The sequence below is a fragment of the Nipponia nippon genome, unplaced genomic scaffold (assembly GCF_047370975.1).
Source record: "Nipponia nippon isolate SJK-2023a ecotype South Korea unplaced genomic scaffold, ASM4737097v1 scaffold_5, whole genome shotgun sequence".
Taxonomy (NCBI): domain Eukaryota; kingdom Metazoa; phylum Chordata; class Aves; order Pelecaniformes; family Threskiornithidae; genus Nipponia; species Nipponia nippon.
In genome coordinates this window covers 80,753,020-80,771,434 of record NW_028262369.1, presented here as the reverse complement: position 1 = coordinate 80,771,434, position 18,415 = coordinate 80,753,020, and the positions used below count along the sequence as shown (strand labels likewise).

General features: G+C 40.0%; 1 protein-coding gene across 2 annotated transcripts in view; it reads right to left on the bottom strand.

Annotated features, from left to right (window-relative positions):
• FIGN (fidgetin, microtubule severing factor) overlaps positions 1-18,415 on the bottom strand; it is a 103,666-nt gene that overhangs the window by 1,855 nt on the left and 83,396 nt on the right. For both annotated transcript variants that reach the window (XM_087733996.1, XM_087733997.1), the window contains one exon: positions 1-7,716. This exon is cut by the window's left edge and continues 1,855 nt beyond it. In XM_087733996.1, the coding sequence (XP_087590122.1) occupies positions 5,468-7,716 (2,249 nt within the window). In that variant the 3' untranslated portion in view covers positions 1-5,467. The remainder of the gene's footprint in view (positions 7,717-18,415) is intronic.

Sequence of the window (18,415 nt, the reverse complement as noted above, 5' to 3'; positions counted from 1 at the left end):
TATCGTTTAGGTTGTTAATACTGTTCAGTGTAAAGACAGTCTTTCTGAGGTAGACTGTTCAAGTTCAAGGACAAGTCTTTTTCTTACGAAATGCATGACATTCAAAAAAAGACAACAAATAAATACTACATGTACAATATGTAGCAATGAGGTAGAAATGGTTTTAAAGAACAAATGTCTGAACGCACATCTGATGAAAAATATTTTTAAAAAGGAAATGAAAAGCCTCTAGCAATCGCATATAAACCACAAGAACAAAAACAAAACAAAAAGAAAAAAAAATAAAAAAGAACCACACGAAGTTTAGGTTTGGAAATAAACTTTTGCTTCTTTTTCTATTATAAAACAACAAGAAGGAATGAATGTGCTCCCAACCTTGGTGTAGTACAGAACCATTTTATAAATATTTAACATTCTATAGGACTGATTCATATATTCTCACACAACTCTGTGGCAAGGCTGACCCATACTGCCGACATTCTACATATCACTGAGACAGGGAGGTGAAATTTTCCTGCTTTCAGTCTAATTGTCTTTGACAATTGCAGTGCCTAGTGCTACACTGCTTGTGTTGTATTTAAAAACGGGGGAAAGAGTAGAGACTTGTTCATTAAAGATGCAGTATCCCTGGTTCACAAAAATGCATCTGGCAGGTTCAAAATCGAATGTCAACCAAAGGTCCTTGCGGAGTGTGAGCTTCAGTTCATGTATTGGTTAGTCACCAGCACAGCTGGGCTTTTTTTTGAATTCTGAAATACTAGTATCTCCATGTTTACTAATGTGCTTCATATAAATCTGCAGATGATTAAATGACTTTTTTTTTTTAAGTAAAGAGACAAAGCTATTGTTTGGACATGGTGTGTATGCACATATAAATATTATATACACACATGCACACATACAAGATGGAAAGGAGTTAGTGCTGTGAGGACAAGGTTAGCTTTCAGAGCTGATGATGAAAACCAACAGACATAGATTATTATACATTGCAGGGATGACTTTTCTAACAAGGGCAGGAATCAGGAGTAATTCCTTTAAGTCAACAAGGTTATACCACCTTCAGATTGGTATAAGTGAAAGGGTAGGAGGCCCTACAACTTTTGGCGGCCTTGTTTTGTGACAAAGTGTATCCTTCAGATCTGAGTAATGCACTCTCCCTCGTGATGGAGTGCTTCAGAGAAAAATGCAGGGGGATTATAAGAACAGCCCTTTACCTGAAGTCATACGTATTTGCAGACAGTGAAAACCACGGTCAGATCCCCAGATTTGCTTTCAATATATTAACATCTTGATGCAGGAATTAATTTGGATCTTTTTGACTAGATGATCCCCTAAAGAAACACCCTATGAAAAACCACCTAAATATGACCTTGTAGGATTTTACAGAGCACAGCCTCCAACTAGCTGGTAAAGACACCCAGACGGCGTTCGGCCTATGTATTTTAGTCAGATGGTTGATTTTCCCCTTGGTAGGTTTGTAATGCTCAAGAAAACATTTTGCCCATCTATCTGCATTTGAGTAGAATACAAACTGACTAATAGATAAATAATCCGTGTGAAAGTAAATAGCCTTAAAGTAAACTGCCTTCACATTCCATTGATCAGCTCAGTCAGCAAACTTTTCTATATTGTCACTAATGTTCTAAATATTTTGGAGAGAAACATGCCAGAAGTATAGTGTATTTCCATTTCTGTCTCACATAAGGTCATTATGAACTCCTCCTTAAATTGATATTGATCTTTCAGCTTGCAGAAATATTCCTCCAATTTATTTTACTTTTGTTGCTGTAGGAATTGTTACTGAAGGTACAAGGAAGAAAATGAGCTGATGCAGAATGGGATCCACACATAAAAATATGACGTAAAGCACCCACAGTGATAGGCTGACACAGCAGATGCTCTTTAACCATTTCAGGTTCCTTAAAATCCGGGGCTGCGCCAGCGGCCAGGAAGCCCCAGCCAACCACTCAGGCATTTCTGTGGCAGCAGTCCCCAGCTTTGCCCAGTCTAAAAGACAGCAAATGGCTTTCCACCATGGAAATGTCAAAGACCAGCAAATATTTAATCCTAAAGACATCATTAGAACGTATTTTGTCTCTCTTCTCAAAAACAATCCTAACCTTTGGGACCTGCTCTAGTTCAGGCTCATGCTTCAGCCCTTTCTGGGCACTCCTTTGACAAGAAGGCTGCTGAGAGGGGTGAAGGACCAGCAGCATGCCAAAACCTGCTCTCCAGGGAGAAAGCAGGGGCTGAATGTGGGAGGCGGGGGGAAAGCAATAAGAAGGACAGGGCACGGCAGGGGGTTCAGCCAGCTCAGCCCGCCCAAACTGGAGGAAATTTCATCAAAGGAGTGGCCAGAATCCACTTGGAGAAGGGCTGAGGCACCTCCTGTTAATACTACCTGGCCAAGCTCTCACCAAATTTAACAGGCACCCTCCCAGAGTGATGCCGAGGACAGCTGCTGGTGAGGAAAGATTTGGGTAACAATCTAGCTCTGTTTTCCTCTCCTTACAGCTGCTGTGATAGGGGTGAAGTTTTCTGCTTCTGCTGCCCCAAGGCTGAATCGAGCCCTGGAGAGAACGAGCGTGAGCACATGTGCGCGCGTGTGGAACCCGCACTTTCACACCATCTCAGTTTCTGCCTGCTTCTCACTTTGGTTAACATTTGAAAAATCCATTTCCCAGAGTGACTTTTTACAGAGAATGATTTAAAGCTGGAAGCCAAAGGGACCATCTACAATTTTGGTTTCGCTACTGTATAAAAAGAGGGAAAAACCACTCTAGTGGGTCACTTTCGTTTTACCAGCTGAAAAAAAAATTCTGTTAGGAGTATGGTTAGGAGAAACAGTTAACAAAAGTTGGTTTATCAAAACTTGCCTGAGCCTTTCAAATGAGCACAGCTCAATGGCAGATATGAAAGGCAATGTCTAAGACAGAAATTGGGTCAGCGATCTGCAATAGTGTACTTGCCAGTGTGATCAGCGTGAACCTACAGCTAATGGGGACGTCAGGATCTCCCAAATATGAGGATGGTGGAATGACCGGGGTGAAGAAGCAGCCTGTGGAGGTTTGAGGAAGCAGAAAGACTGGGTCATAACAAGGACCACAGACTGTAATTGCTGTTGAAAGGAAAAAGAAAAAAAAGAAAAAAAAAAAAAAGAAAAGCGGGTGATGTACTTAAGTCTTACTTTCTATATCCTTAATGAAAGGCACTGTTTTTAAAATGGTACTTTTATGCTTAAAACATAAAGTTTTAGATAGACAAAATGTTTGCCAGGAATCCATCTTAAATTAGATTTTGGTTTATTTGCTCTGGTTTTAGCACGTTCTATCTAAATATATATCTATATCTTAAAAGAAAAATAAAAGGAAAGTAATAATCAAGAGTCATAAATTTCCAGCAATATCACAAAATCCCTCGTTAGCTTTCTGAACGCTAAATGTCTCCATTGATTTAACAAAACAAACAAGGTCTGTACAATTTTTGAGAAGACAAACATGATCTAGTAACAGATTGGTATCTCTCTTCTTGGGGCTTTTCAGTGCATTTATTTAATGGGTTTGAATGTACATTACTTAACAGGAACATTAAATGCCAGTGCTTTGCAACAGTTTTGTTACTGTCTCTTTAAAGTAAACAAACAAAAAAATACATTCAAAAAAGCAAGGCTGTTTTGCTCATGTGATGGCAGAGGCTTTGGGCAGCTGCAGCATGCACTGCTCCTGCTCAGAGACATTACCCAACATCAGTCAGCTGTCACCAAAAGAGTTGCACGGAAAGCATTAAAGGATAAAAAGAAAGGGGGGGGGGGGGGGGGGAGGGAGAACTGAGCAAAATGCCACACATGCCAGCTAGTCTCTCCAGAAGGAAGACACCAGAGTATGTATATTTGGGGGAGGAAAAAGGGGGGTAAAGAGCACTAACAGAGAGAAAAACTTGACTTCAGGGGAAAAAACAGCAGCTCTCTGAAACTTGTTTAGCAGGTTCGCATTCCTAATGTAATCTGACTTTTGTGTTGATGTTTTTTGCCCTATTTCTTACTTTGCTTTCCAAGAGAAATGTAACAAAACTGAGGTAGAAATAATGGTGGGCACACTCCAGCCTGGAAGATTTCTAATGGATGCTAAATGGAGATTGCATTAAGGACAATGGAGCCTACGTACACAACAAAAACTCAACTTTACAGTTTGGGAAGGGAAATAAATGTACTTTGAGGGTTCAGTTTTGCTTTGTTATTTGTACTGTTTGTTTGGTCACAGTCCACTGCGTTGCTATAAACAGCTCTGCAACCCATAGCTCTGCCAGTGACCTACACTGATCCCACTCCCTACAGCTTCTCCAAAATAACCTCAAAACTACGACTAGAGCTGCGCAATAGAGGCCAGCAGTCACAGCTTAAGGTAATTTGTCTCTCGGAGTCCTACCAAATCTCACGTTTGACTGTTTCGGATGCTAACATAAACCGATTAAGTGGCTCTTTTTTCATCTATGCACCTTCTAAAGACTGTATCACGTAATTATCAAGGAGCAATATGCTGAAAACTCTTACAGTTTACCAACAAGAAAAACCGTTCTGCTCTGGTTTGATCTGACAAATTGGCAAAAGAACCATTTCTGAATACTGGGAAATCCTTCTGTTTCTATTTTTAAAAACTGTAAAGCTTCAGTCATATCACACTTTAGTTTTTTCCTGGATACATTCAAAGTAATTTTCCTTGCCATTTTCCAATTGTTGAGGTAAACATACATATTTAATATAAAGTAACATTGAAGCCTAGCCTATAACTCTCAGCAGTACATAGTGCTTTCAACACATTCCTTTGAGGTACTGTACAAATCACAATCACTTTCCTGAGTTTTTGCAGACAGAACATTAAAAGAAATGAACTGCAGAAATTAAGGTCCAGATTACCATTACCCTGTTTTACCTGTTCTTAGTTTAATACCACAGAACAGACAGGATTGAGGAATACTGTTGCTCTTAGAATAGCAAAAATCTGGTTCTCTGTCGCAACACAACCGTTCATCTCTTTAGTCCAATAATGTTTGAAGTTAAAGCTCTTTATATTAGCACATGCCACCAATGTAATTGTGAGGCAAACAAAAAATAAAGCACCACTTCAGGCACTTGACAGCAACTAAATCTCAAGAACAGCAGAATGGAATCAACACACAGGGTTCATGTCCTTCTGAAATCAACCCACTTGCACCTTGCTCCTTGGTGAGTATTGTCTAGCTTGAACAGAACTGAGCATCAACATGCGCTTTCTGTCATGTGTGGCTTTTTCAGATCAGCAGCTCTTGTTTGATGCACTTTTCCTTCAAGTCTACCCTGGCTCTTTAGAGGCAAGGTAAATTGTAGTCTTCCCAGTACCCTTTGCAATTTTAACACTACTGAAAAGGGTTCTCTACCCTATGTAGCAGGTTCTGTGTGTGCCAACATTCATTACATTTTTTTTAAGTAGTATCACTGACTGCAACCAAACATTTTGTTCCATTCAACATATGTATCAAGCTCTTTTTGAGATATGCTAGGCTGTATCTTGCAGAAAGCATTTTCAAAGTCTTGATATGTAACTGGCCTCAACTGGCTGGGCATAATGGCTGAAAGGTCTGTGGCTGGCATGGCATGGAGTGGGCCCACCACGGCTTCCTGACACAAGTGAGCCACGTCTAGTCCAGAAAAGCCTTCTGTGCGCTGGACAAGCAGTGCAACCTCCTTGTCATTGAGACAGTAATTGTGCTGTGAGAGCAGTTGTACTATTATCTGGTGCCTCGCTGTGCTGTCAGGAAGTGGGATTAAAAGTCGTTTCATGAAGTACCTTCGAAGAGATTCATCAATTTCTTCTGGTTTACTCGTGGCGCAAATTACTACTATTTGGTCCTCAGCAGAAGTCAGTACAGTGTCCAGCTGCATAAGGAACTCGGTTCTCATCCGACTTACTGGACTGTGTTCTTCACTCACTTGAGAAGAAAGGAGCATATCAATGTCACTAACAAAAATCACCGAGGGTTGGCGACACCTTGCCACGAGGAAGGAGGCATGGACAATTTTCTCTCCTTCCCCTAACCACTTTGTGACAAGGCCAGAGCCAGTGATTTTGAAAAACGTGGCCCCCAGCTGACTAGCTATACATCTGCCCATTAATGTTTTGCCTGTTCCCCGAGGTCCAAATAAAAGGATGCTCCGAGGTAGAGCAGTCAGTCCATTGAATGCATCTGACCTCAATACTGGCCATAAAACCTCCTCCTTAATGACGGCCTTTACTAGATCTAGGCCAGCGATGTCGCTCCAGTCCACGGGAGGTCCTTGGTTGATAATCTCATTGGTAACAAGGTCAATGAGGTGTGTGTCAGTATTCTTCAGTTGCTCGTCCACAGAGTGGTTGGATGAGGTAGCTGCACGAAGTCCCGGGCCTTGCATTGGGTGAGGGAGGAGCTGCCTGTGCTCGTCACCATGCTCATTCATTACTGGGGAGCTATACTTCCCAAACGAGTCACTCGATCTCGAACCCAGTGAGTTTTTAGCAGTACTATAGGATGGGGGTGTTAGAGCCCTACTGGACTGGCTGCTGAATTTCCTTTGCTGTTCAGAGGACATTAGCTGCTTTGTTGGCTTAAATGCTAAGGATGATGTTTCAGCACTTCTGTCAAAACCATTCCCCCTGTTTGCATTTGAAATGCTGTTGTCGGGCATTCGATACATGGGACTCTGTGTAGATCTCTGTTGGCCATAGCTGTAATTTCCATAACTGGAGTCCATTTCTCCTTGCCCTGCCATGTAGAAAGCTTTCCTTTTGAGAGAGCTGGCTGAACTGTTTGTCAGGGCAGACGGCGCGATGGGCGTCAGACCGTGGCCCTGGTAGGAATAGCTGGGGACGGTGGTCGGGGGCAGAGGGGTTGGAGCAGGGATTCCTGAAGGCAGGTATGCCGAGGGTGGTGGGGCACCCCCAGGGCTGTACCCAGGGCCAACAGCGGTTTGAGGAGGATAACTGGCGGAAGGGTAGCTGTAACTGGAGAGGTTAGAGGTCCCATTGTAGCCGGGGACGAGGGCTGGTGGTGGCGGCGGTGGCGGGGGCTGTAAAAGTCCCGAGCTATGTAGGGGGGATGGATGAGGGGATGGAAGTGCAGGTGCTGGCTGGCCACTGTAACTGGTATGCAAGTACGAGCCATTGTATCCTGCGGCATATTCCTGAGATGGGAGCCCTGAATGAAGACTGGGAACGGTGTGACTTCCGCAGGTGCTGCTGGAGTAACTGGGTTCAGCCAAGTTACTGGCCACCCCAGGAGAGCTCCCGATGCTGGCCGAGACGTCTGCGGGAGGGAGGGCTGCACTTACCCCAGCTTTGCTGGCGGTGATAACATCTGGGACACAGTTCATAGGATACACACTCTCTGAGTTCAGCGACGGCTGCCAGGGCTCGCTTTCATTCTTCCGGCCATTTACCAGCCCCGAGGGAGCTTCAGAGTAATTGCTGAGAATGGGCCGCTCGGACGGGCCTTCCAAAATACCGGAGTATTTTTCTGCATACTTTTTCAGAAGGTTGGAGGCGGTCAGAGCTGAGATGTCGTCGTTGGCCCAGGCATACTGGTAGGTGCGCTGCAGGTGCCCCCGGTAGGCTTCCACCTTGTGGGCAGGGGACCGGGTGGTTGAAGTGATATCAAAGTGCTGTTCTGGCCACTGGGCATGCTCCGGCGTCCACTGCATCTTCAAGCCTAGGGTGGCAGGAAAAAAAAAAGTTAACAGCAAGCTTGGCCTTTTTCGGATGCTTTTAAATGAGTTTTCAAACATACTGTCTGTGAACTTTTTCAGGTCTCTGAAACACTGCACTTAACACCACAAATCCTTAAGGAAAGAAAATGCAATGCCCTTATGAAGCAGTATAAACTGCTTGGTTTATTGTAGGCACATACACACGGAGACACACTTTTTGTTGATTCGGTAGGAGGTTATTTGTTGGTTTAAAAAAATATAGGTAATGCCAGATTTCTCAAAGTAATTAAATAAGACTCAATACATGTTAAGTACTCTGAGTGCAGATTTATTGTTAACATAGAAGGCATCCAACTGCTCTGTCCTCTCTCATCACTGTTTCAGTTTTATATTTTAACCAATATAAAAATATGAGACACAGCTGACAGATCACATCTAGGATACCTCTCTTATTTGGTACTGAACACCTAGTTAGCACAGTATAATGCACCCTGCGCAGAACAATATGACACAGACATAGCAGGTCATTCCATAATCCAACTCTCATCTAAAGTGGTCCACGACAGTTTCAAATCTGCTTCGTGGAGTGCAGCAAAGCAATCTCCCAGGCAGCGCTCCGTCGCTTTCATCACACAAAGCCTACAACTCGGTATGAATTACAACTGGCTCCTTTCTGCCTCTCAGTTCTGTTGTTGAGGCTCTGGAAAAAAACACCAAGCATGACTTGTCTGTCCGTCTCCTTGCTTGCTCTCTCTCCCCCCCTCCTGCCTCACAGCCTCCTGGGTACAAAGAAAGAGGGTTAAAAAAAAAAAAAAGAAAAAAAAAAAGATGAAGAAAAGGAAAAAGAAATGAAGCCAAGTCCCTAAAAGTTCTGTGGCTTCCACAGCTGGCTATTAAAAAACCAAACAAACCTATCAATAAAAAAAAAAGAAAAAAAAAAGAAAAAAATGCAAACGTCATTTAAAAGCAATTAATCTTGTAAATAATGTGATGTGAATTATCCCCCCTCCTCGTAATCCACCGTGCCCAGTCAGAGCAATTTACAAGTGTCACGATAACCCCCTCCAACTCGTACCTATGCATGGTAAACACATTGCTGATTTTTGTACAGCTGTATCAAGTAGACTCCTTAATCTCTCTCGTATTACCAAAAGTGATTTTTGCAAACTGTCTTGTGCCCTCTGGCACAGATTCCCTGATAAGGAGAAGGCCTAGTCGAAATGAAGCATCTGTGGCACTAGCTCCCCTCTGAATTACTGCAGTCTATTTTGACAGCTTCTACCCCCTCCTGTTTTTCTCCCCAACCCCTTTAGCTCTTCATTGCCTGACTCTGGCATCTGACATGGCCAGCTTAGCCTCGCTGAGCTAAACCTAACACAGCACACAGTTTGGTAACAGAATGGCATGTTTATTCCCTTCTGACTCCCTCTTCCTTGTTTGCAAAACCACTGCACCAGACACTGGAAGTTAATTAGCAGGATGATGCTGTGCTAATTGTGTTAATTTACAAGGTTTTAGTCAAAGAGAATCATGCCAGGGCTGGCACTGCTGTCATGCTTCCGACTTAATGATTAAGAAATACTGAAAACAAGGTGGGAAGGATTGCAGTAATTACACAATAAATGAATAAAGCAACAGATTCATTTGCAATTATATTTTATTGCAGTTGCACTCATTTGCATTTGGAGTCTTCATTTTTATTTTTGGATTCATGTATTTGCAAATCATCAAATCATTTAAATTTATCCTGAAAACTGCAAAGTACCTCTAATTGAGCCTTATATTTTATTAGTACACGTACTGCAAATCTCAGTCCATGTGAGCGTGCCATTGATTACTTGTGGATTTTTTTTCTGAGCGTTCTCTTTCTTTCTCATTTTTCAAACACTTTGACAACTTGAGAAAAATGTCTGTTAACAATTATACAGTTATCCTATAAAAGTTAATTCAGAGAAGTGCTTTTGACAAATGCAGCTTTGAGACTGAGTTTTTGGCAGATTTATTTCTTTCATTTAGCATTAATATAATCTTTTTTGCTAATTGTTTCTGATGTTTCAACTACTGCATTTCAGAGGGGGTAAATGTATCATGAAATTGGGTGAAATTACAGAAATCATGCTCATATGAAAAAAATGCAATTTTAATGAGAAACTATCAGAAGCTTTTCAGAAATCATACTTTGTTAAATTCAGCTGGAAATCTGAAAAGCAAATCACCAAGAGCCAATTGCTAGTAATCAGTATCTAAAATTCTTCTAGTGTCATGGGATTTACTTCAAGCTTTTTTAAAAGGAAAGAATATTAATGCTCCTGTAACATAGAACTGCCCAACAGACGTACAAGTTCATTACCCCTATTAAAAAAAAAAAGCCAAACCAACCAACCAACCAACCAACCCACCCACCCCATCCGTGTTCTGCAATATTGGGCTTATAAGGTTACCAAAACACTGAAAGCTTCTGTTACAGAGATGCAGAAGAACTCGAGCAGATTGATGCTTCAGTAGATACTAATGAATGGATGCCATGAGAAAGACTCTTCACAAAGAATGCACTAAAGAAGCAGTGAAACTTTTGAAAAAGAAGGTAAAATAGGCATGGATGGAGCAGAGAATCTGGCTGGGCTAGTACTTGCACCGTAGTTAATGAATATGCTTTTGGCACATTGTCTTTAATGGCTTGTAAAAGAAAGACTATTCAATTTAAAGAGATAAAAGAATGCTCTAGGTCAGAGCACAACAACATATATCATACTTAGCAAGCTTTTCAAAATACCTTTCACAAATACTGTAAAAATTTCATCAATTGGTCTTTTTTATTTAGAATGGATCATGCGCTTTTAAAATAAAATAATTCTATTCCTAGTCACTGTGGGGAGATGTATTTAGATGGCATAAAAATTCAATTCTTTGAATTTTATTTGTCTAGATTAATTTATTTTTCTTATTATGAGGCTGCAAAAGAATGTCAGAAAATCTGAATTATCCGTTATAAGAGGAGGGGGGAAATCACATCATCAGCATTCTTTATCTGGAATAATTGCTAGATAGACCAGTAGTTTCACATTGTCATGCTATCTTTGGATATGCTCACTGCACAATAATTGAAAGTTTATTTATTGATGCATATTAAATACCAATGCATTTAACAAAGGCTGTAAAGGCAGGATTAGGCTTTGATTAGATAAGCTTAAGAGAACAGGACTGTTCTCATCCCGTGAAACATGAGCATTTATTCCAGCACATTGCAATCATTAGTGTTATTTGGAAGCATAGGTTAATAGTTAACCATAAGCATATTTTTTGCATTAGTATGCAGTGAAGAAATCTGTATTTACATGGAGTCCGCTGGAATGGTCTGGACTGGGGGGCACAAATAGCCATTTCCTCAGTTTGATATTAATCAAAAAATCAGCAAACTTTTGCTAGGTTTGACTCCGTTTGTTAATGGTTCAATAATTGTTTGACAAAAGTCAAATGTCTGATTTGGGAGAAGAAAAAAGAAGAAGTTGTAGTTTCTTTTAATTATGCAAACACTTCCCCCCCCAATTGCTTAATGTTTGCGGCCACTTCCTCTCCATATCTTAAATTGTATTTTATTAGTTGCTTTTTGCTTGAGCTGATACACCTTCCTGCATTTCTTTTGTTAGGAATCCAAGTGCTGATATAAACATCTAAAATCAGGTAAATAAGGGCATATTTAGAGGTTGCCTTTTTTTTTTTTTAGTGTAAGTTAAACTCTGACATAAACCATGGTCCTGCAGGTAGCGTATTTGCTTAATAACTTACTGAAAATCCAGAGGCAATGCATGGCTGAATGTGTTTTTCAAAAAAAATCTTTGCTAACTTAGGAATCCTCTGAGCTATCGACATTTTTGAACTGTGTAAACTCTGCTGGTACAGGCTGTAAAAGGCAAAAGGAAAGGATTCTGTTATTTAAGTACAGGTATGTACTTATCAGAGAATTGCTTTTAAGATAAATTTAATACATTATATAGAAGAGGCAGTGTAGGCTTTTTTAGCAGTATCCTATTTTTCCTTGTCCTGACAGCTCTGTTATACATCCCTCCTCCATAATTCTTCCAGTTGGATCTATCTGAATTACATTTAAAGTAATTATAGTCAACAATTTTATTATTCAATTACTTTGAACCAAGTGCTTCACCATTTTTTCCTGTCTAATTTTGTGCACTTAGCCTGAAAATGTAAAATTTAACATATAATACTTCATCAGTTTCACATACAATAATTCCATATGGCAGAAATCCACTTACATATTCAGATTTATGAAATAAAATAAACAAAACAAAAAAAAGAAAGAATGCCAGAGTTAGGAAAAAATAACATTGTAATCTGAACGCAAAAAGGAACAAGGAATGTTCTACACATCCTGGATGTCCAGCAGGGTGCGATCCTGCTGGGAGCTCGAGTGAGTTTCTGCATACAAAGAACCCTCCTCCGCTGGTGCCCTCAATATCAGGTCAAACTGCTCAGCCCCTTACAGGATTATATCTGTTACAGAAGATAAAAATAAATAACTAGCCTTTCCTTTCAGTTTAAATAGAAGGGTTTCTGTTGAAAACAGGCATGGAAAAGTCCAAAAATGCTAGCTAGGATCACACTGGGTGAAAACACAACAAAGAATTTATGGTGTCCCACAAACAAGTCCAAATGATGACAATCACCTTCCAACTAACCAACTTGGTTAGCAACGATCTGCTTTAGACAAAGGACACTGGGACTTTAGTAAACCTCTCATTTATTCACATCTCTAATAAAATAAGCAAGCTGAAATTAAATCATATGCAACTGCGGTTTTCTGAAGGTACCGGCAGAGGTTGCATTGCACTTCCAGAGATGCTGGGGAACGAAATCTAAATGACACGGAGCTACTGTGCACGAGGAACTAGAAACAGGGTAGCACAGCAACCTTCCCAACCAGCTACCAAAGTTTCAGTTTGGATCAGGGGCCTCCAGCCATTCCTTCAACATACCTGAGGCAAAAGAAAATAATTCTTCTCCTGTTGTGGTCTCTCTATTCCTGCCCTGTTCGTCCCTGCAGTGCCTTAGGTCCTATCTAGCACAGGTCTGCAGGTTCATTCGTAAACAAGCAGGTTCTTAATTTTAGGCATGTGGTTAAATATGATCTGAGCAACTGCTTAATGCGCTGTTGAAAAAGGGTAGACTGTACCAGGGGTGAACAAGTAAACGAGATGCTTCTGATAACTCTCTGTAACAGACTCATAGGAGCACACTGTTACAAGGTAGGAAACAACTCCAAAACCGCAGCTCTGAGTGTCACCAGCCCTCTTCCCTCTAGACTTGCAAGTGGATGTGAACTTCATCACTTTGGATTGCTTGCACATTTAGCCAAAGACTCCAAAAGCTGCCTCTGCCCACTGAACTGTTACTTTCAGCCCTGTCTCCAATTATTCAAGACACTGAGTATTTACACAATGGGCCATAATGATTTTAGCCAAGGGATTGCTTCTTGTGGACATGCAGAGATCAGTTCTGCCAAAACAGCTATTGACTTAAATAGGCACTTCACTGGGAATGTGCCAGGACTCCTCAAACCTCATACTTCGGTGAGAGCCAAAAGTGTTAGTACCTTGAGGATCAGGCCTAAATCTGCATTTTAAAATCCTTCTTAAGCATGGGACAGAGCTGAATAAATGAGTCATGCTGTAACCGCTGTTCGAGATGTAGGACACACAACTCCCTGGGTTTGTACTAAATCTGATAATATCTCATACGACTGTATACTATCATATGTCCCATAATAATAAAAATTAATTCAAGATAAAACATTTCTTTTACACTCCATTTTTATTAATAAGCATAATTTCAGCTGTTTGAAGATAGTGCAACTGATCTCACTTAATTGGAAACAGGAGGGATTTTGAAGAGTGGATTGAGCTAATTATGTTTTGCAGGGGGAAAAAAAAAAAAGGGAAAGAAAATGATTCCCACATTTATTTTCTAATTACTCAGTGAAGACCTCTGCTCCAGTCCATGAGGAACTCCTTTGACGTCAAAGGATTGGGTGGGAGGAAGAGTCTCCAACTGAGCTGCCCAGCCGTACGGGCCCAACTTTGGAAGATTTTTTCAGTAAGTGGGAGTCACAAACTCATGAAAACAGACCTGGAAAGTGCTCTCAGCATTTTCTTGGTAGGGGTCTGTTCTTCCTCTTATTATATATAGCCTATGCATGCCATGCGCATCAGTGGGAGCAAGCTGTTGGCAGGGTGTTTACAATATGATTCCCATCTAGCAGGGCTAGTGAAAACATTTCAATCTTTAAAACAAAACACTTAAATCACGAGTAATATTGAGGATCACATATATGTCAACAGCACTTAAAGATAAAAGCAGTAAGAAAAATGCAACATATTTTAGGAGAGCCTGGACCAGTTAAAAATTAAATTCCAGACATGGAATCTCAAACTAATACATCCCAATTATCTAATTTAAATACTGTTAAATGATTATTCCTTTTAAATCACACTTTCACACCCCACAACAGCAAATTTCAATACATTTACAGCAAATGAGTTCTCTCCCTCCAAGCCCCCTCCCTGCCATTTACATAAAGCAGTGCCTTTGATAGTCACAAAGACATTTCTGACTCAACGGCCTTTAGCGGATCCATCAGCTTCAAAGGCCTTATGAAACAGAAATAAGGAGAAATAACAGCCAAGCAAGCAAAGGGAAACTAGGTCCAGAGATGACATTATCATATTTTGCCAGCAGAAGAAGGTTGGATCCATAGGCCAACCAAGCAGCAGTCCACAGATGTGGACGATAGGGACTGTAACGATTACTTAGGCACCACACGGGAGCTCCCAGGATGATGCCCTCCTCGGAGGTATTGGTTTCTCTGCAGCAGCATTCCTTAAGCACAAAAACATTCTCAGTTCAGGGCTCCATCCTTGCAGGGTAATCACATTGATGCACTACCATTGTGTACCATAAGTAAAACCATTTATGCACGCGTGTGTCAAAACCCTTCCATATAGAGAATTAGTCACATTTGTGATTAATTGTAGTTTGTCTTTAAAATATTTTACTATATCAGTCTGCCCTCACTGTACTCATTTGCTCATAACATTTTTCCAAACTGACTAGAAAACACACTAGTGAAGACAATAATTGCAATGAGTTTCCTTTTAACTTATTATGATGCTTCCTCTTCCCCGGCTTTACATTTTTAAGCTCTTTCTGTCAAGTACCTGTGAACAGTACCATGCCTTTAAAGGATCTAGCATATTTTGCCAGGGCCAAATGAATGATAATTTCTGAGAGAATACTCAGAAGAACAGTAACTGTAAACAAAAGTAAGCATAACTTATAAAAAAAAGTCACTTTTTGTAGTCCACTGAACACACGCTTATAGCTATAATGTATTTTAAAAGATTTAATATACCACATAATTTGCAATTTATGCCTATATAAACATGAGAATCAATGTAACTACTGCAGGGTAACTCTAGTGATTCTGAGAATTAAAGTATTCGCATAATAAAATATAGTCATAAATGAACAAGGAGTTTGGTCACTTGGCACAAGTATTTATGCATATTTGCAAATGCAAAACAGTTTAGACCTGGAGCATGATTCTGCTCCCACTGAAGTGCTTACTTTAAGTCTCCAATAAACCCAACTGAAGCTTTTAGAAGTGCAGCAAAATACATACTCTCTTTTAAAGCAACAAAATAGCAGAAGTAGCCTTTTCCTTGGCTCCCCTTCGAGAAGTGGAGTTTGAGACACATTTACCTTGAAAGAGCATAACACAAATCCTTAAAAGCAGAGCAGATAAAATACACTCACTGCTTTATCGTGTTTCTCACGTAATCAAATGCAGCAGGTGAAACACAGAACCCTGAACTAGTTTTTTAGCAAGTAAGTGAGAGGCAAAAGGAATGAATTTTCAGCACTAGGGAGTCTCATATGGAACATTCAGATCCTGACCTAAACTATTCCAGGGAAAAAACAAATATCTGAAAATTATAATTTTCAAATATTGGATTCTATTCTTTTTTTCCATTTCTGTTGCTAATCATGATTCAGTGAATTGTTTCCTTTTACAGGAATTTTTTTCATTCACACTTAGAATTATTGCTTGGTTCCTCACAGTAAATAAAGCATTTTTAAAAGCTTTTTTTCATGTATCTTAAACCCATTAAGACAATTTCCTTCTTAAGCTCACTTCCTTTTGCCAAATGAAGATCATCAGGACATACCACACGTGTCCATAGGGACAGCAGAGCTAATGAATATGTATGCTTTATGTCACAACAGAGCACTCCCCTTGTTCTGCAGTATCGACCTCTTGTGTGAGTAAATAACAGGTGAGCACTTGTGCATGAGGATAAATGGGGTTAAAACTGCCATAAAGGGACATACTTTATTTGAACAAAGTGGGTGCCCAATAAATAGAGATTTAAGTGATGCTGAATTATTTTTTATATCATGCTGTTTCAAAACGTTAGAAAATAATCTTGCTCTAAAACACAAAACCAAGTTATACAGCAAGAGTTATTTAAAATATATTTCCCTCCAATTAACAGCAGCAGCACTCTGTATAAATTCCACTACATTATTTTTTTAATATATTTTTCAGTCCTCATACTTTTAAAAAAAATATATGTATGTGTTTCATAGTTTTATATAAAGCAAGAGAAGGTTAATTCCAGAGATTCATCTAACCAGCCCTATTCGCCTTACAGATATGAAGGCAAAGATCAATTTTAGTAAGTTTCAAATAACTGTAGTCAGGTTTGACCCAATACACTCAACTAACAAGAGTGAAAAAGCAAATTTATATGGGCCAATAACACAATGCTCCAGCCTGTAACCAGGAATACTGCATTCCTTTTAAAGCGCTTGTTCCAAGACCTACCAACATAGGAAAGGTATAAACAGTTACTTTACTGAGATTAGAGTACCTCTGCTAATTAGCTAAATGAGAACAAATACTGATTAAATGTATATATAGAAGTAATCTGATACTCAAGAAAAAAAATCCTTCTTAAGGTGATTCCACGGTGTACAAAGCTTTCGCAAAATTTGTTTATGTTATTTATGCATTTTGCTTTTTGGCAATCTGCACATTAATTTTTAATGAAATAGTAAAGAGATGTTGCGTCTCACACTTCGATAAAAATATTCTATAGCCAGGACTGGGTGACATAGTGCATTAATTCAGTGTCCTTCACTCCTGGGACCTGCGTATAATTTAGTCCAGCCTGAAGAAAATAACTTTGATCTGAAGGCTGTGGAAAAGCTACATATGAAATGAGTTTTGGTGGGTTTAGTGTTGTTTCTTATATACAAGACGACACATGAAGATAAACTGCTTTAGAATGCTCCTGATGTGGCCCAGGATTAAGAGCAGGGAGCTCTTAGGAGAGCTCACCTACTCTCTCCCTTTCCTTCGTCATACCAGACACACACCACACACGTCTCTTTACTATAAGCATCAGAGCAGCTAGCACTAGCATACACTGTCTTTCCAAAGGGAATATCCTGCGTAAAAGGATTGTATTATCAACCAGTATATTTATTTGGTCTCTCCATTTTAAAAAACAAACAAACAAACAAACAAACAAAAACCAACAAACAACAACATCTATATTTCGTCATGAGAGACGATGTTGTAAGAAGGGATGATGTTATCACAGGGAACCCGAGATTTCCTCCCCAAGGTAGGGAACACCTTAGCTAAGTCATCAGAACCGTACTAATCACGCTCTTAGGGAAAACAGCTCCGCGCAGCTCCCTCCCGGGCTTGGCTGCGCGAGCAGCTGACCCTTCCTTTCCTTCCTGCTCCCCCCAAAGCAGAGAAACAAGATTAAAAGCAGAAGCATAACCAAAGAACTGACATCCTACAAACACTAAGCTGAGCTAACTCTTTTCCCCACTTAAACCTTTCAATTATTGTATTCCACAAATTCCAAAGATTCTTTCTTGCTCATTCAATAAAATGTAGCTGAATTAACTACTGAAAAATGGAATATAGCCTATTTTTTGCATGCTCTTGGTTTGGGACTTACTGTATTGTTTCCTGAGCATTTGAAAGGAACTATATAGGTTGTTCAGTTAGCTTGACAAATTATCCGGGGGATGGGGGGAGGAGGAGGAACAGGGAATTTTCTATCGACAAATATAGAAATCTCTCTCTATATATATGCATATACATTTATATGTTTTACACACACACTTGCACCAGAGAGAGAATGTTTTAACTGAGAAATTGAACTCTGTATGCTGATATTTTTGCCATATTCCTGGAGAGAGTGGGAAGGAAAAAAACCTAACTCCTCATGTTGTATGTTGATTCAAAGTTCATCCTGCAACAGGAAAAGTTGAGCCATGTCCTGAAACACACGGTATGTCATTGAGAGGGTGCACAGGCATTTCAAGGGGCGGAAGAGAATAACATGCTGGCTTTAAAAACAGAAAAAAATGATAGAGCCCAGCTGATAAAATGTCACATTCCTTTGCAGCTGTCACACAAATTCAGCCTTTTTTGTAGACAGCCTTCAAGAGACAACAAAAATCTAAACCATGCGATGATCATATCAATGACTAGCTGAGCACTGTTGATAGCTTAAATAACAATAAAATGTGTTATTTTTCCTGTAATTTTGTACATAGTGTTATTGCATATGTAGTCACCTAATGATGAAATAGTTTTAAAAT